Below are 19,803 nucleotides of genomic sequence, written 5' to 3'. Positions count from 1 at the left end.
TTATAAGAAATAGCATTATGAAATAGTATTAGGGGGCTTGTGTTTAGCAGACTACCAGGGCTGGCCAGGGTGGGGCTTGTCACTGAGATCATTCAGGATGAGGTGTGCAGCACTTCTAAAACACTATAGATGGTGACGCTGTGGACTGCCCTAGGAACTGAAACTCCCTCCCGCTGATGCTGCCCAAACCCCCACTGGCCCTCATATATTTACAATCTCTGTATTCTTGGTAAGTGCTCACCATCATATTTGGTCTATTGCCCCTTTCAGAGCACTGACTCCTGGGAAGTGGTGATTCCATCACTTGTTTTCTTTACTTTCTTTAAAAAAAAAATCTTTCTACAGTAATTGTGAGAGTTTTTTTTTTTTAAAAAATCACATAGATTCCCTTTCATAAAGGGATTTGTATAACTGTCAAATGGTATTCTAAATTTATTTTAAATATGCTTCAGTTTTGCCCCAGCTTACCAGGAAGACACGATCTTAAAGAAAGCAATTCCCTTCTGGAGTGAATGCTAGTAGGTATTTTGGCCACTAAATGGGTGGATTATACCTTTTTTTTTTTTTTGTCTGCTTAACACAAGCCTCTGAGACAGAGTCTCACTATTACCCAGGCTGGAGTGTGGTGGCACGATTTCGGCTCACTACAACCTCCGTCTTCCAGGTTCAAGCGACTCTCTTGCCTCACATTCCGAAGTAGCTGGGATTACAGGTGCCGGACACCATGCCTGGCTAATTTTTGTGTTTTTAGTAGAGATGGGGTTTCACCATGTTGGCCAGTCTGGTCTCGAGCTCCTGATCTCAGGTGATCCACTCACCTCGGCCTCCCAAAGTGTTGAGATTATAGGCATGAGCCACCACACCTGGCCTAGATCATACCTTATATTAATAAAATACTGGCATACTTTCACACCCAAATGCTGTTGTTTAATTAGATTAATACAAATGAAACTCAAAAGGACATTTGACGTTAGGCAAAATATGGTAACCCCTGCTACAGATTAGAAAAACCAGATACAGGTTTTTATCCTTCCTAGGACTACAATATCATGTATTGAAACCATGGAATGAGGAAGAGGGTAATTCCTAGAAATTAGGGTCCAGGCCTATTGCAGTTTTTTGAAAAAATTACTGCTTATCATTATAGGATACTAAGTAGTACGTCATCAGCAGTTATGTCTTAAGGAGCTTCTTTTGGTTGATGATAGAGTATTTAAAAGTGAGGTATACTGTGGCCATGCTAAAGTAAGAATAAGAACAACCAACCGCTCAGAGTTGACTGAAACTGGTTCCTACCATCATCAGAATGCACTGACAGACAATCTGACTGAATGTTCTGCTAGATCAACGCTTCCTTAAGAATCTGGGTGCATGAGCTAGCACATCTGAAACCTGAGAGGTGACTCTAAATGTCAATAATGGATGGCTTTCAAACTTTAATATGCATGATACCCTCTTCTGAAATGGGTTACACGTGTTGGACAACAGGGTTTTATCCTTAAAATTCACACTCAGTAGGCTTGAGCAAATCTGTTTTCTTTTTTTTTAATTTTATTTCTTTTAGGAAACAATGAGCTATAATTTTGAGGATCTCCCTTTGAGAAATGCTGGTCTATGGTGTCCATCCAAAGAGCTCAAGATTCTAAAGCTACATACTTGAGTTCTTCAAAATCAGAGAATTATTGAACAGTAGAGCTAGAAGAGCCCCAGACATCAGCTGGTCTGAACTTTTCATAACCAGCGGACTACAGGGTTCAGATGTTTCATAGCACAGGGCTCTTTCTGCAGAACTCTCACTACTTACACCTCAGCATGGTGGCTAATAGTTAGGCCTGGGCTTCATTTCTGGCTCTACCACTTGGGATCATGTGACTTGGGCAAGTTATGGATCACTTGGGAACTTCCCTTATCTAGTATGATTGTGGAAGTCATGCAAGCTGGTGCCCACAAAGTACTTACGGGAAGTGACCTACACCAAGGTGGATTCTTTCTAGCAGATAAGGTATAGTGGCCAAAGAAAGTTTAAGGTAGGTGAAGCTTAGCTATACTACTACAACTTTGCCAGCAGGTTTTAGTGAAAGTAAGCTTCTCGTGTATATATATATATATTTGTGTTTAACTACTAGTATATGTTGAGTTAAATATATATATATATATATTATAATTTTATTTCCTAAAAGAAATAAAATTAAAAAAACAGATTTGATCAAGCCTACTGATATATATTTAACATATACATATATACATATATATATATATATTTAACTCAACATATACTAGTAGTTAAACACAAAAATATTTTGTGCAACCTACCCTATAAAATGGCAGTCTCAGCTTGGACCTTTTACATGCTCTCATAGCACCTTGCATGAGAGGGTCCCTCAGAGGTACATAGTGACATTCCAGAGCAGAATTTGGTCACTCTTCCAGTCAGCTTCAAGAAACCACAGGTCCTCCCAACAGTAGCTGGACACAAAACGAGGTAGGGATCACTCTAGCACACCCCTGAGGGTTTCATATACAGACTACAGGATTTGCCAGATTCTTTTAGCAAGTGGCAAGTCTCTCTCAAATTTTTAGGCAGTCCACACATTAATGAAAACCCATTCATTACATTTATCATACAAAGTAACAAGTCAGTAATTTCACCAATCAAAACCTGTTTCTGAATTCATTATGCTAATTAGTAAGGTCTCTGGTTGATAGAAATCACAAAAGTATTTGTTGTAGCAGCCTCTGGAGTATTTGCTTTCTGATAAAGTTGTGGCTGAACACTACAGTGAGAATTTTCTATTAGAGCAATTGGCTGTTCCTGGCACTGAAGTCTAAACTAACAAGTACATACATAATTACCACATTGTCCATAGAGAAGTATTTTAAAGTAAATTACTTTATGTAACAAGCACTTAGCACAATGTTTACCTATTAAACACCCAGTTAATGTTTGCCACTATTATTATTACTATTGAAAACATGTTGAATAAATCAGCAAAAGGTATAAAAACTCTGTTACATAAGCTGAATAAAATAATAATCTAAATAAAAGTAATCTTACATTATGCAAATCAAGAATCACATTAAGTCTTAATTTAGCTCTGCTTCCTACATGGTATCAGAAATTTGGGTTGAAATTCAGTGAAGGCCTGGTGCAATGGCTCACATCTGTAATGCCAATGAGAGGCTGAGGTGGGAGGATCTCTTGAGGCCAGGAGTTTAAGATCAGCCCGAGCAACAGAATGAGACCCTCATCTCTACAAGAAATTTTTAAAAATTAGCCAGGCATGTTGGCTCAGGCCTGTAGTTCCAGCTACTTAGGAGACTAAGGTAGGAGGATGGCTGGAGCCCAGGAGTTGAAGGCTGCAGTGAGCTATAATCATGCCACTACACTCCAGCCTGTGTGAGAGTGAGACCCCATCTAAAAAAAAATTTAGCCGAAAAAGGGATAGCAGAAACCAAAGCCTACCTGGTAACTATTTGAGGAAGAAGATAAAACCTTCTTGCTAAGCAAGGTATAAAGCAATCTTTTTTAGACCTTGGATTACAACCCATTAGTAAGCTGCAAGATCAATTCTGGATCATACTGTAAAACATATTTCTAAACGTATGTTGTGGTTAAAAACATTTGACGAGGAAGAGGAGGAAGGGAGCATGGGAGTATCAGGGCGAACATCTGGCATATCACTAAGATGAATGGTAGTTGAGGGTCAAGCTGGAGATCTTTCAGAGAAGTTTTAATAGCTGCAATTTCATACTTGCTGTCTAGAACCCTGGGGACTTTCTATATTTTGATTATGAAGTCTAGATATGCTAGCAATGATTTTCAGATACCAAATTCAGAATACAAAATCCAAACCAAAAATAGTTCAAAAATCTCTAAAGAACATTACTGTATCACTTTGTTTGAGAACTTACATTTCTCTCTTTCTTTATGTGGATCAGAAAATAGCACAAAATGACAGACACTCCCTCACTTTTCTTTAGCCTGGTGGTAAAAATCTATTAGGTCCATAATTTTAGCAGCATCTTTAAGAATCTGTCAAATGGCAAAGACTCCCAAACTGCCTTTCCTCACGGAACTGTAACTCTGGAAGAAATTGCATGACAGAAATATATTTATGGCTATACTCCAAAGATAGTCTTCTCTTTTCTGTCATTCCTCTGGATTTCTATTTCTACCTTAATGGGTTATTGTGAAACAGCACTTGTGGCTCTTAGTATGCAAGAATGGAGTACAGACAGTGTTGCCTCACGAAAGGTAGGCCTGGCTCACTGGATCTACTTTAAATAGAATATAAGTTTTTATTAATAATGAAGAAAATGTAAGAAATGAGTACCAGTTTATGACTGGGTCACATGGAGATATATGTTTATGGGAGCAATTATAAATGTTCAGTATTTTAAAACTGTCTTATAACAGCAGTGTAATCAGAAACAATTTTCTTTTTTAAACAATTCAAACCCATACCAAGATTGAACATTTATGATACTTGGAACCAGTGGAGCAATTTTTGGTCTTCCAAGTGTTTTTATGTTTTATAATCCAAAGCAGTTCTGGAAGTTAGGAGGCCTGGGATATAGTTTCTGGGATATGATCTGGGATAAGTTGAAAGATTTTTTTTCCTATGCTTTCATTTATTTGTATGCACAAGAAGGCAACAATTACTGACTTGCTAATATTCAAGATTGTTTAGGTAACATTATTTACAGGGTTAAAGCTTTAAGTAATTGTTGTGCAATTGTAGAGTAGTTTTATTAAGAGTCTTTATGTGCCAAGTAGAATAGGCTTTGTATGAAAATAGCACCAGAAATGCCAACTTTTGTATTTCAATTCAATTTCCTCTTGATAAAATGACTCAAATGTTATTAAATAAGACTTTGGGCTCAAGCTGTAGGTAATTTTTTAACATTCCTAAAAAACTTCCAATCAAATGGAAAACAAGATCCTTTTAAGATTGTGTTTCTCCTAAGAGACTTTGGTGGGGGGGTCTGAAGATTATTTTTTAACCTCTTTTAGAAGAAGCTATAGTGATATTTCCTTTCCTGTAATATTTTAACATTTACATAACTATTCATTTCAATAACTCATTTCTTTTGCACATATAATAGGTAAACTTGTTATTTCATAGAGCAGAAATATCAGCCACAGACTCACAGAAACTTAATGCTGGAAGGAATCTCAAGTATCATTTTGTCCATCTTCTCATTGCATGGATGAGGAAATGAGGCCCATGGCAGTTAAGCGATTTGTTCCAGATTTTGGGGAGAGAATTGGAACAAGAATCCAGGCTAGATTCAGAATGTGCTCTTTCTACTCTTTCTAGAATCCTCTGTCTACCAGAAAGGTGTATTCTTTTAGCTTAATGCATAGTTTCTTGTCATAGTTAAGCTGTGTAACTGCAACTAGACCCATACTTAAGTACATATAAACAATGTAAGGAATAGTTGCCTTGATTTGCCTTTGTACACAAGTATCTGTAAACAACAAGATATACAGTGAACTTTTAATCAGCATTGATGATGATACTCTACTTAATTTTTAAGTGGCATTCATTCAATTCAGAAGTGCTTTTGGAAATAAGAAAAAATTTGGAGTCTCACCATTGACTGCCAGTAGTCAGCTGACATACTTACTCTGAGGTTATGTGCTTTCAGTTTGCTATTTAAAAACATTAAAAACTAATACAAACATGCTTAAGGACCTCAAATGCCCTGAAACATTTGCTTGCTAAGTGTAGGGAGAAAGTTTTCTGCATATATTGGAAATCTAGTTAAGCAAAGTGATTTGAATACTCAAAAGAAAAAGATAAATAAGATAAAAGTAAAATACCGATTCCACAGGATATCTTGGATTTAATTCCTTTCTTGATGAGATCTATTGACTGACTGTGCACTGAGCCGTTATTAACTAGGATACAAGCTGTTCTTCAATCTCTGCTATGTAAAATATCTTTTCATTATTACACTAAAATTGCCATCAAACTAGAGAATAATTTGGGAGAGTTCAGGGCTTTTACGGCAACACACAGCAAGTGATGCTGTCTTGACAAAATATAAAATTACCTCCAACCCTGAGCTGAAACTATAGGAGAGCAGCAAACAAGCCCTGTAGTATTGTTTTAGATGAAGCACAGTGATAGCTCTGCACTTCCTTCAGGCCTCCTCTTTCTTCCTGAACGAACTCCAGGGAATGGCATCATGTCAGGCTTTCCAGATGGATTATGTGAAGCCATAGCTCAATGTCATTTTCAATAGGAAGCCTCATAATTAAAGGTCAAATAGTCACTTCATCTGCAATCAATCAATAGAAAAAGTACTAATACAAAGAACTAATCAATCAATGGCAAATGCACTAATAAAAGCAATGAATCAAATTCAGCATGCGTGTAGATGCAAGTACACGAAAGAGACTGAGACAGGGCAAAAGCAAGAACAATAAAATAAATCGAAGGTGTATATAAGGGATATTCAGAAAGCTTCTCGAGCAAGAGTTTTCATCTTTGGTTCATTAGTTACATGGTTACCTCTTGGCCTGCAATGATTTATTCTTAAATACAAATACTAGATGTAATAATGAATGGTATTTTGTTTCACTTAAATGTATTCTATGTGAGATGTTAAAGATGTGTATATACATATATACACACACATATATAAACAGAAGAAATATGACAGTGACTACAAAGGGAAAGATGCATTTTTAAAATATACCAAGTAGGTATATCACAATCTGTTATATTTCATCTTCATGTAAGTGGTGAGAGAATAAATAACTGTAAATGATATTACCTAAAATTTCCCCTCGCTTTCTGGACCATGAATTCTTCATACTCCTTGTGATGTACTTGCATTTTCATGCAGGGGTGTTGATAATGTGGAGGCTGTGCGTGTACGGGGTCAAGCGGTATGTGGGAACTCTCTATATGTATGTTCCACTCCATGTTGCTGTGAACCAAGAACTGCTTTTAAAAAAATAAAGCTTATTTAAAAATAAAAACAAATGAAAAAGAATTTCCATTAGGAATATTATTAGCCTGTATCTCAGGTCACTGTCATGGCCTATCCTCTGTACCAGAGATGTGAGCTCACCAGTAGAGGGTGACATGTATTGGATCTTGTGAAAATGGATACAGTAAATTTATAGTGCTTAATAAGGCCATTCTAGCATTAGCATCTAATCATCCCTTGCTGTATGTGGAAATAGGGTTGATCTGTCTGAGATAAGGGAGCAGCAAAGAGGACATGTTTATAAATACTACTTAAGAGACTACAAGACAGAAGCCAAATATAATCAAGGGATGACAGAATATTGGAGCTGGAAGTAAAAGTACCTAATCTTAGAACCAAGGAAACTGAGGCCCAGGAAAATATCAATGGAAGAGTGAGGCTGAGTATTTAGGTCTTATAATTCCAAGAGAGCCTATGTCTATTATGTTCTGAAAGTAGCTAAGGATTTATATACATGATTACGTAGATGCCACGCTAGTACAGCATCTTATCGGAGGATCTATTTCATGATAGAACACTGCAAAAGCAAACAGAAATCCAATTTAACCCAACCCTTTTCAGCAAAACAACTACTTCATAGCACCTGTTTCCTGAAAATCAGCTTTTGGAAATTATGAAGGACAGAAAAGTATGACTTTGGGATTAAGAAAAATAAAAAAGACAAAAAACCCTGAATGGGTAGATATTCTGCTTATAGAAAAGCACACTGATCACACTGCTGTGTGCTTCTTAGGTATGCGTCTTGCTCTTTGTTCGGTACAACCAGCTCTAGCACAGAAGAACATCATAGAGAAACAGAGAAAACCCTTTTTGGTTTTCCTGACAAAAGCAAGTCCTTTTGTATCCCAGAACTTAAAGTAAAATTAAAAAAAAAAAAAGAAAAGTGGGTCAAGTTTGCAAGCCCATTGCAGAAATCTGGGAATGTATTTGGTGCAGCCACGGTTCAGCCTGTGCTCTAAAGTGACAGGCTCATTTGGTCCCTGCACTCTGTACATCTAGACTCACTAACTTTTATAAAGATCCCTAAGGTTTTAGAAGACCTGAAACACCAGACAGTACATGACAATAACACACGTGGGAAAGAAGTGGAAGATGATTTCCTTGAGGTCAAAACTAAAACATACTGGTTACATGAAAATCTCTAAGACCAGGGGTACTACAACCTTGGAAGTGGTAACATAGCTATAACTAACAGTGTTATTAGTAATTGATAAGAATAGCTACACTTTATAGAGTACTCACCAAGTGCCACGCAGCACAGCAAACTCTTGGATGGGCTATCTCGTGTAGTCCACAGGAATCTATTTACAGTATGATTATTGTACACATCTTGTCATTTATTGACTACCTATTATCTACCACGTGCTATGCTAGGTACTTAACAAATTTTAACTTTAATATTTACAACAGCCTTGCAAAATAAGTATTATTCTGCCCCTTCTACAGATGAAGAGGCTAAGGTTCAGGGAGGTTAACTGATTTGTTCAGGGTCACAAAATTAGGATTGGAATATGGCTTCTAAAACTGTTTCAACTTCAATTTAGTGATGATTACAGCTACACAAATACACAAATACAGCAGTGCATAGACAGTATACATATAATTTGTTCAAATAAGCTGAACCTCTCAGTAACAACTGCTCCTTAAGGGCTTGTCCAATTTCTAAATCATTTTCCAAACTAGGTAAGACTGACAGTAGACTATCAGACAAATATGTTTGGGATTAATAAAAACATTATGAAATGTCTTCATTTTCTAGTTCACAGACCAAATTTCCTTAACATAAGCAGACTAAGAACAATGTAATGATTCTTCATTCTATTAAGTAACTCATGTGCCAAAATATAGAAAAATTTTTAGTATGAGTTTTTGCCATAACATGCCCACCACCCCAAGGAGTTTGTGACTGATGTATATTTCAATAAAGCTTCTGATTACTTAATGACTTTTAATGACTAAAAACATAGATTCTGGATGTCTAACAGGTTATTGGGATAATGGCACTAATTGGATAAAGCTAAGTAGAAAACAGCAGTTTTCTTCTTAATCCATTTTTGTCCATTAAATAAATACTTATTTCATTTTTAGTGCTAATCTGATTGAGTTAATGATAACTATATTATTTCTTTGTAGAAATAACATTCAGAAATGGGCATCAAACTAATGTCAATATCAAATTACAGTAATAACCTTATTCCCACCTTGCTCTAAGTTGCCGGAAAATAAGTTAATCTTTTCCACGGACAACTCTAGGGCATTCCAAAGCAAAATTTTATCAATTCCTTTTTTAGAAGTAGTTTTCACAGCATCTCCACCTCTGCTCTAATGTTAACATTCTACATTGATAATCTTTCATGAGAATTGAAAACATTTAACATTTAACAAAACATTTCATGAGAATTGAAAACATTTAACAAGTTAAATTTTACAGTATTAGTTTTGTCGCATAGAGATTTGTTCAATCAAATAACAGAATTTCAAAGCAATGACCCCCCCTCACTTTGCTACTATTCCTTATCTAATAGCATGGACAATACCCCATTCCATTTAATTTGAAGAGTTCTTTGAATTTCAAAATCATAAGATATAACTATATGAGGGTAATATATGATTTTTAACTCTGTGAATCACTTACCCAATGTGAGGGATTTGTGTGTAGAACAGAAAATGATAGCAACTGTGTCTGCTGGTGTGAAACCCGAATTATTCCTGGGGGCAAAAAAAGATTTTTACAAATACTTTTATAAAAAGCCAATTTAACACATCCAAAATCAAATGTAGTACCTACCTTTATGTTAACATCCCTTTGATCAATCATGGTGACAATAGTAATTCTAAACCCAAATGTATAGAAGTGTCTGAATTTCTTTTTCGAGAACCACTTCTAAGTCATTTAACCATGAAAAGAAGAACAGTTGTAAAAAAATGTGGTGGAGGTATCCTAAGATCACGTATATAATCAGCCCCTGGTGCAGGACTGATTATAAAAATAATGGAAAAGAGGGGAGGATCCAAGATGGCCAAATAGGAACAGCTCCAGAGTGCAGTTCCCAGCAAGAACAATACAGAGGGTGAGTGCCCACTGCATTTCCAAACAAATTTTCATTGCCCACAGACCAGGAGATTCCTGGGCTGAAAAGTGCCATGAGTTTTCAGCATGGCGGTTTCAGCTGGTGCCGGGTTGGCGCACAGAAACTCACACAAATCTGGGCAGCCGTTTCAATTGGTGCCTGGGACACCTGGGAAACAGAGCTGCCCATTCAACTGAAAGGGAGGGGTCAGAGACAGGAAGCCAGGCAATCTGGCTCAGTGGGTCCCACCCCCACAAAACAAGCAATCTGAAACGCTCTGGATTGAGAGTTTCACAGCAAGCGCAGCTGGACCCAGGATGCTCCAGCTCATGGGGGTAAGGGCGACCACCACTACTGAGGCAGTTCACACAGCAGCTGAGCAGACCCTGCGGCAGCTCAGCAACGCCTCTGCTGGCAGACTGTAACTAGACTACTCCATGCAGGGCAGGGCATCTATGAAAAAAGGCAGCAACAGGAAAGGAACTTATAAATAAAGCCGACCTTCCTAGGACAGAGAACCTGGGAAAAGAGGTGGTTATGAGTTCCACCGCAACAGACTTAAAAGTACCTGCCTAGCATTTCTGCACAGAACAACGGAGCTCTCAGCACAACACATGAGCTCCTATAAGGGACAGACTGTCTCCTCAAGCAGCTCCCCGACCCCCATATACCCAAAGAGACATCTCATAAAGGAGAGCTCAGGCTGACATCTGGCAGGTACCCTTTTGGGATGAACATAACAGAAGAAGAAACTGGCAGCAACCCTTACTGTTCTGCAGCCCCTGTGGGTGATCCCCAGGCAAGCAGTGTCTGGAGTGGACCTCCAGCAGTCCTGCAGCAGAAAGGCCTGACTGTTAGAAGGAAAACTAAGAAACAGAAAGAAATAGCTTCATCATCAACAAAAAGGATGTCCACTCAGACACCCCATCCGAAAGTCACCAACTACAAAGACCACAGGTAGATAAAGTCACTAAGATGGGAAGAAACCAGGGCAAAAAGGATGAAAACACCAAAACCCAGAATGCCTCTCCTCCTCCAAAGGATCACAACTCCTCATCAGCTAGGGCTCAAAGGTGGATGGAGAATGAATCTGATGAATTGACAGAAATAGGCTTCAGAAGGTGGGTAATAACAAACTCTTCAGAGCTAAAAGAACATGTGCTAACCCAATACAAAGAAACTAAGAACCTAGAAAAAAGGTTAGATGAGATGCTAACTAGAATAAACAGCTTAGAGACGAATATAAACAACTTGATGGAGCTGAAACACACAGCATGAGAACTTTGCGAAGCATACACAAGTTTCAATAGCTGAATCGACCAAGCAGAAGAAAGGATATCAGAGATTGAAGATCAACTCAATGAAATAAAACGAGAAGGCAAGATTAGAAAAAAAAAAGTGAAAAAAAAAATGAACAAAGCCTCCAAGAAGTATGGGATTGTGTGAAAAGACCTAATCTACATTTGATAGGTGTACCTGAATGTGATAGAGAGAATGAATCCAAGCTGGAAAACACTCTTCAGGATATTATCCAGGAGAAGTTCCTCAGCCTAGCAAGACAGGCCACCATTCAAGTCCAAGAAATACAGAGAACACCACAAAGATATTTCTCAAGAAGAGCAACCCAAAGGCACATAATCTTCAGACTCACCAGAGTTGAAATGAAAGAAAAAATGCTAAGAGCAGCCAGAGAGAAAGGTCGGGTTACTCACAAATGGAAGCCCATCAGACTCACAGCAGATCTCTCTGCAGAAACCCTACAAGCCAGAAGAGAGTGGAGGCCAATATTCAACATCCTTACAGAAAAGAACATTCAACCTAGAAGTTCATATCCAGCCAAACTAAGCTTCCTAAGCAAAGGAGAAAGAAAATCCTTTATAGAGAAGCAATTGCTGAGAGATTTCGTCACCACCAGGCCTGCCTTGTGAGAGCCCCTGAAAGACGTACTAAACAAGGAAAGGAACAACTAGTACCAGCCACTCCAAAAATGTACCAAATGGTAAAGACCACTGACACAATGAAAAAAATGTGTCAACTAATGGGCAAAACATCCAACAAGCACCAAAATGGCAGGATCAAATTCACACATAACAATATTAACCTTAAATGTAAATGGGCTAAATGCCCGAATCACAAGATACAGACTGGCAAATTGTATAAAAAGTCAAGACCCATCAGTGTGCTGTATCCAGGAAATCCATCTCACATGCAAAGACACCCATAGGCTAAAAATAAAGGGATGGAGGAAGATTTATCAAGCAAATGGAGAGCAAAAAAGAGCAGGAGTTGCAATCCTAGTCTCTGATAAAATGGACTTTAAACCAACAAAGTTAAAAAGAGACAAAGAAGGGCATTGCATAATGGTAAAAAGAAGAATGCATCAAGAAGAGCTAATGATCCTAAATATATACACACCCAATACTCAGGTACATAAAGCAAGTTCTTAACCACCTACAAAGAGACTTAGACTCCCGCACAATAATAGTGGGAGACTTTAACACTCCACTGTCAATATTAGACAGATCAACAACACAGAAAATTAACAAGGATATCCAGGACTTGAACTCAGATCTGGACCAAGCAAATGTAATAGACATCTACAGGACTTTCCACTCCAAGGCCACAGAATATACATTCTTCTCAGCACCGAATTGCACCTACTCTAAAATTGACTACATAATTGGAAGTAAATAACTCCTCAGCAAATGCAAAAGAACAGAAATCATAACAAACAGTCTCTCAGACCACAGGGCAATCAAGTTAGAACTCAGAATTAAGAAACTAACTCAGAACCACACAGCTTCGTGGAAACAAACAACTGGCTCCTGAATGTTGACTGGATAAACAATGAAATGAAGGCAGAAATAAAGATGTTCTTTGAAACCAATGAGAATAAAGACACAACATACCAGAATCTCTGGGACACATTTAAAGCAGTGTCTAGAGGGAAATTTGTAGCAATCAATGCGCACATGAGAAGCAAGGAAAGATCGAAAACTGACACCCTATCATCAAAATTGAAAGAGCTAGAGGAGCAAGATCAAAAAAACTCAAAGTCTAGCAGAAGACAAGAAATAACTAAGAAAGATCAGAGCAGAACTGAAGGAGACAGAGACACAAAAAACCCTTCAAAAAATCAATAAATCCAGGAGCTGGTTTGAAAATATCAACAAAATAGACAGACTGTTAGCCAGATTAATAAAAAAGAAAAGGGAGAAGAATCAAATAGATGCAATAAAAAATGATAAAGGGGAAATAATCACTGATTCCACAGAAATACAAACTACCATTAGAGATTACTACAAACAGCTCTATGCACGTAAGTCAGTAAACCTGGAAGAAATGGATAAATACCTGGACACTTGCACCCTTCCAAGCCTAAACTAGGAAGAAGTTGAAACCTTGAATAGACCAATAAGAAGGGCTGAAGTTGAGGCAGCATTTAATAGCCTACCAAGCAAAAAAAGTCCAGGTCCAGATGGGTTCACAGCTGAATTCTACCAGACGTACAAAAGGGAGCTGGTACCATTCCTTCTGAAACTATTCCAAACAACACAAAAAGAGGAAGTCCTTCCCAAATCATTTTATGAGACCAACATCATCCTGATACCAAAACCCGGCAGAGACTCAACAAAAAAAGAAAACTTCAGGCCAATATCCATGATGAACATAGATGCAAAAATCTTCAATAAAATACTGGCAAACTGATTGCAACAGCACATCAAAAAGCTTATCCATCATGATCAGGTAGGCTTCATTCCAGGGATGCAAGCCTGGTTCAACATATGCAAGTATATAAACGTAATCCACCATATAAACAGAACCAAAGACAAAAACTGCATGATTATCTCAATGAGGAAAGAATTCCCTGTTTAATAAATGGTGTTGGGAAAACTGGCTAGACATGTGCAGAAAGCAGAAACTGGACCCCTTCCTGACACCTTACACTAAAATTAACTCCAGATGGATTAAAGATTTAAACAAAAGACCTACCACCATAAATAACCTAGAAGAAAACCTAGGCAAAACCATTCAAGACACAGGCATAGGCAAGGACTTCATGACTAAAACACCAAAAGCATTGGCAACAAAAGCTAAAACAGACAAACGGGACCTAATTAAACTCCAGAGCTTCCGTACAGCAAAAGAAACAATCATTAGAGTGAACCGGCAACCAATAGAATGGGAAAAAATTTTTGCAATCTACCCATCTGACAAAAGGCTAATATCCAGAATCTACAAAATAGATTTACAAGGAAAAAACAAACAAACCCATCCAAAAGTGGGCGAAGGATATGAACAGACACTTTTCAAAAGAAGATATATATGAGGCCAACAAACATATGAAAAATGCTCATCATCACTGGTCATTAGAGAAACGCAAATCAAAACCACATTGAGAGACCACCTCACATCAGCTAGAATGGCAATCGTTGAAAAATCTGAAGACAACAGGTGCTAGAGAGGATGTGGAGAAATAGGAACACTTTATGCTGTTGTTGGGAGTGTAAACTAGTCCAACCATTGTGGAAGACAGTGTGGCACTTCCTCAAGGACCTAGAAATAGAAATTCCATTTGACCCAGCAATCCTATTACTGGGTATATACCCAAAGGATTATAAATCATTCTGTTATAAGGACACATGCACACATATGTTCATTGTGGCACTGTTTACAATAGCAAAGACCTGAGGCCAACCCAAATGCTCATCAACGATAGACTGGACAAGGAAAATGTGGCACATATACACCATGGATTAATATGCAGCCATAAAAAATGATGAGTTTGTGTCCTTTGTAGTGATATGGATGAATCTGGAAACCATCATTCTCAGCAAACTGACACAAGAACAGAAAATCAAACACTACATGTTCTCACTCATGGGCAGGTGACGAACAACGAGGACACATGGACACAGGGAGGGGAGCATCACACACTGGGGTCTATTGGCGGGGGCCAAGGGAGAGACAGTGGGAGGTGGGGAGGTTGGGGAGGGATAACATGGGGAGAAATGACAGATGTAGGTGACGGGGGGATGAAGGCAGCAAACCATGTGGCCATGTGTGTACCTATGCAACAATCCTGCATGATCTGCACATGTACCCCAGAACCTAAAGTACATAAATAAATAAATTAACAAAATGGAACAAGGAACTCTAGCTAAGTCTTAAGGTTACTACTTGATATTTACCAAGTGACTTGAAAGGATTAATATATCTACAAAAATTTCTTTCAAGGAGAAATACAACCTCTGGCACTTAAGAAATACATGGTATGAATAAAGATTTAACATATATTTTAGTAAAAACAACAAATTATCATTTTTTGAGCAGTATCATGTATGAGGCACTTCTCTAATGTCTTTACATATGAAAGCAACAACCCCAAAAGGCAAGTGATACAATGTTCCTATTTACAGATGAGAAAACCAAGGCACACAGACATGTATAACTTATTCAGGGCCCATGGTAGTAAGTGACAGAGCCAAGATTCAAATAGAGTCTATTCTAGTTTCTAGGCCTGTGTTCTTAATTACTATATTCTATATTCTACTATTGTTGTATACCATGTTAAGCATAAATTAAAAAACTCAGTCAAAACTGATTAAATGTTGTGGGGAGTCAGTACTGAGAGTTGGATGTCATAATAGGATTTCCTATTTTAGATAACGGTTTAGAAAGCCAAAAAAGCTAAAATGTCATTGTTATGACTGTGCCCTTATATTTTAGACATTATTCTTTCCTGTGGAGTCAGGATATCAGGATTTGACTGCACAGAGTCTATTCATTCCCTGCCCTGAACTCCGACAGAAGAGTTAGCAAGTGGAAAAATGCTATAGAAACTGACTCCATGTAGACAGTTGCAGATATAACAATGTACCCAATGTTTAAGACTCTCTAATGAAAGAGACCCCATCATTCCCCTTAGTAATCTCATCCCCATGCACTACTTTTGCTGGGAGAAAACTCTTCCCTAAATAGATCCCACATCCTGTTTTTCTTGCTGTACACTCACAAAAGGAAAGAAGAGTCCTCCCTTCTTCCTCATCCCTTGTGCCTGTGTCAAGAGAATATTTAAAACGCCCTTTTGGTCTCTCTTCTGAAAAGGCATGCATGTTTCTGCTTCCTAGCCAGTCTCACTTCTAAGCTCTTTCTTGATAACAACTTTCAAACTGAATTTTTGGCGTCTTACTTCAGCTGAGGATTCCCCACAGACGTATATCATAACCTCTTATTAAGTATAGTAAGACTGGCTTATTGTTTCTACATTTTATTCTCATATTGATATTGTGATACCATCCCTGTTTTTTAAACATTGTACTACATGGCTTACATATTTCTTCATCTCTTTATTCCTCACAGTAAGCCTAGTGGGGAAGGATTTCCATAAGGTTCTATAAATGCATGGGCTGGGAGATGAAAGCACTAAAGATATACATGAGAAAGAGGAGAGGAGAGAGAAATAGAGTGCTCTGTGACTGAAAGAGAAAGATCACCTCTAGTTTGGCAGGGAAAGTAGGAGATGATGATGGAGCACAAAGAACCTTCTGGGAAAAAATAACAATTAAGCTGGGCCTTAAATAATAGATTTAGACATGTGAAGATACGTGTTTTAGATAGGGAGCAGTGAGACTGCAGTTTGGACGTATAGGGGACAGTTGGCAAAGAACACGTTCTTCAGGTTGACTTGTGTGCAGGGACGCTGGCTTATGGTCAGGAGTATGGACCTGATAAGATAGGATAAGAGGAACTGCTGAAGGACTTGGGACGGTAGAGTAATATGAGTAGATCCATTCTTAAGGAGGAGTGATCACACAGCATGGGGTAAGACTGAAGATGGTGAGGCTGGGCAGGAAGCAGGGAGCTCTAAGGGCCTAAAGAATCAGAGTGAGGACAGGAGATGGTGGAAAAAGATATGGAGATAGGGTGAAAAGAATTTCTCAACTATTATGTGCAATATTACTTTCTAACAGCTCAAGAGTGGAGACTTTTGGAGAAAACACACCTGATTTTAATTCCAGACCATCCTTTTGCTCATATGTAGAATGAATATAAGACTGTCTGACTTTTAGGGTCAATTTTGAGGATAAATGCCAATGCTTGTTAAGAATGTGGCACAATGTAAATGCCTAACACATCATAGGGGATATGGATATTATCATCATTGCTTTGAGAGAGAAGGAAGAATCAAAGAGAAATTAGAAACATCTAGCATATGGGACCAAGAGGAGTATTAAGGCATTAAGAAAACAGAAAATTGAAGAGGAGGCCTAGTGAGCCTTGGGAAAGAGGTCAAGGAGTTGATGCTGATGTCTACTGGACTTGTAGTGGTGAGAAGAACTGAGTTTGCAGTGGTGAAAAGGACTCTGTTTGGAGTGGTGAGAAAGATCGAGTTTGGAGTGGTGAGAAGGACTCAGTCTGGAGTGGTGAGAAGAACTCAGTTTGGAGTGATGAGGAGGACAGTGTTTGGAGTGGTGAGAAGGACTGAGTTTGGAGTGGTGAGGAGGACTGTGTTTGGAGTGATGAGGAGGACCGAGTTTGGAGTGGTGAAGAGGACCGAGTTTGGAGTGGTGAGGAGGGCCGTGTTTGGAGTGGTGAGGAGGACTGTGTTTGGAGAGGTGAGGAGGACTGTGTTTGGAGTGGTGAGGAGGATGGAGTTTGGAGTGGTGAGGAGGATGGAGTTTGGAGTGGTGAGGAGGACTGTTTGGAGTGATGAGGAGGACTGTCTTTGGAGTGCTGAGAAGGACGATGTTTAAGTGGCGAGAAGGACTGTATTTGGAGTGGTGAGAAAGACTATGTTTTCAAGAAATCTGGCAAAGGGAAGAAAAGGGTCACAGGAGATTTGAACATGATCATAAAGATAGAATGAAGACACAGCAGATAGAAATATATGATGAACACAGGTCCTCAAAGAGGCCTCAGAAGACAAGAATAAAGATGTTAGCTGGAGCAGAGCATTTCCTATCATTTTTGAGCTGGAAGCCTAAGTAGACAAGGGGAGTGAAAAACACGGAGATTTTTTAGGTAGAGAGTGGGCAAGCAGAGGCAACTTACGGCAGAGATTTTACCTTCTTTGTAAAGTGTGAGGCAATTTTGAGTTAATTCCGAGGCCTGGGAATCAAAGACATTAGGAAAGCTTGAAATTGGCAGATTGGAGAATATGATTTACAGTCAATTCACAATGACTAAAAATACTTCCATGCAGGAGTGCATGCCCTCTGGTAATTGTAGAACATGTAATGTGATCATCTGGCCTAGGTGGGGGATGTTGTCCAGCAGTGTTTGTGGTGTTGGGAACACTTCAAAAACTTTGTCTTTTGTAGCCCTTGTTTACATGGCTGCATCTGGGTTTATGCATTTGGTTTTCTTCCTAGAGATTCTGGCAATACACTTCTCCTATAGTAAACTTTGTTCTGCTTGACAACTTGTTCTTTTCAAGGTTATAGCACATTTCCAATGTGTCAAAGTCTCTCTGGTCAAGGAGGCTCTGATTTAATCTGGCACTGGCTGCTGCTCATTAGAGCATCATTTGCAATGTGGCTAAAGAGGATATTTGCAAGATATGCTTACTTGTCCTCTGTTTCAGGTAGAGGGACCAAAGCTAGGGCCACACTGGGAGATTTCTAGCTCACTGCTTTCAGTAACACTGCTCTACAGTCTAATTGACAAAAAGTCCATCAGTGGAAGGGAAGGATTAGAACCTTATGGCATAAAAAGGGAACATTTAAGGTTAAAAACAATATTCCTCCTAGGTAGGGTTGACTTGTACTCTAGCAATGTAGGATCGGAATGCTGTACATCAGAGAAAGCTGATAGAACAGATGCTCACTTAACCCTCTGTTCCTAAGGGTGGTGAATTATCATGGCATAAGCATTACTGAGCTCTTTTCTAAGCACCTTGCAGCCAGTATTACTTCCTTCTCAGAATAGCCGTACAAATAGATAGTGTTATTGCTCTGCTTTTTCCAAAAATGGAACTGGAAACACAAGTAGGTTAAACAATTCCCCTAAAGTCACACAATTAGTAAGTTGGTTGCCCCAAACCTTGGTCATAAATTTGCCTTCTGAGAAAAAAATGTTAAAACCAAAAAACACTACAAAATGTAATGGGTGAGAGCAGCTATCTTGGTAAATAATCCACCCTTAGCCACACTCTGTCCAAGGGGACTTTATGTTACAAGGTCATGACAAGACCCAGAAAAATCACGTGTCCTGTACATTATAGTTAAGTAGTAATGACTAAAATTATTTTCACTGATTAACATCTCCATTGTGTCTGCTCGCATTCTTGAAAGGAATCACATTACTATTTATTTTCTAACTCTACCTTATCTCTTTTTAATATTGATTTTCTTTTTATCCTGTTTTTAATGATTCTTTTGATCACTCTGCCTTCTCTTGAGATGTTTATTTCCTTTTCTTCCCAACTGGTCTTTTTATTCTCTCTTACAAAGCTTTCAATCAGTGTTTTCCACAGAATGTTTACTTCGCCTTCCTTTGCAGTACCCACAAAGGAAAACATGTCAGGTTTTACTAGTAGAATCACAGAATGCAGAGCAGAAAAGGTCCTTTGAGATACTTCTGTTTAAGCCCACTATTTTCAGAGGAGAAAACTTCCATGTGAAGCTCCTCCTTTGTTAACTTCTGTACCTGTGTTTTGTCTCTGCTCGTTTTCAGAGAAGACTTCTTCCATTTTTAGCTGTGTAGCACTCAACAAGTTTACCCA

The 19,803-nt window shown here is 38.5% G+C and overlaps 1 protein-coding gene across 5 annotated transcripts in view; it reads right to left on the bottom strand.

The window, feature by feature from the left end:
- The window catches only part of SLC10A7 (solute carrier family 10 member 7), a 265,111-nt gene that overhangs the window by 19,926 nt on the left and 225,382 nt on the right, over positions 1-19,803 (bottom strand). For 4 of the 5 annotated variants that reach the window (XM_032246445.1, XM_032246447.1, XM_032246446.1 and 1 more), the window contains one exon: positions 9,641-9,714. In XM_032246445.1, the coding sequence (XP_032102336.1) occupies positions 9,641-9,714 (74 nt within the window). Of the gene's footprint in view, positions 1-7,848; positions 8,307-9,640; positions 9,715-19,803 lie in introns of those variants that run through there. The other variant, XM_032246449.1, reaches the window with a different exon arrangement.

The sequence above is a fragment of the Sapajus apella genome, unplaced genomic scaffold (assembly GCF_009761245.1).
Source record: "Sapajus apella isolate SASKATOON/1434 unplaced genomic scaffold, GSC_monkey_1.0 scaffold61, whole genome shotgun sequence".
Classification (NCBI taxonomy): domain Eukaryota; kingdom Metazoa; phylum Chordata; class Mammalia; order Primates; family Cebidae; genus Sapajus; species Sapajus apella.
Note: the sequence above shows the minus strand (reverse complement) of the source record. Positions and strands in the feature narration are given on the sequence as shown.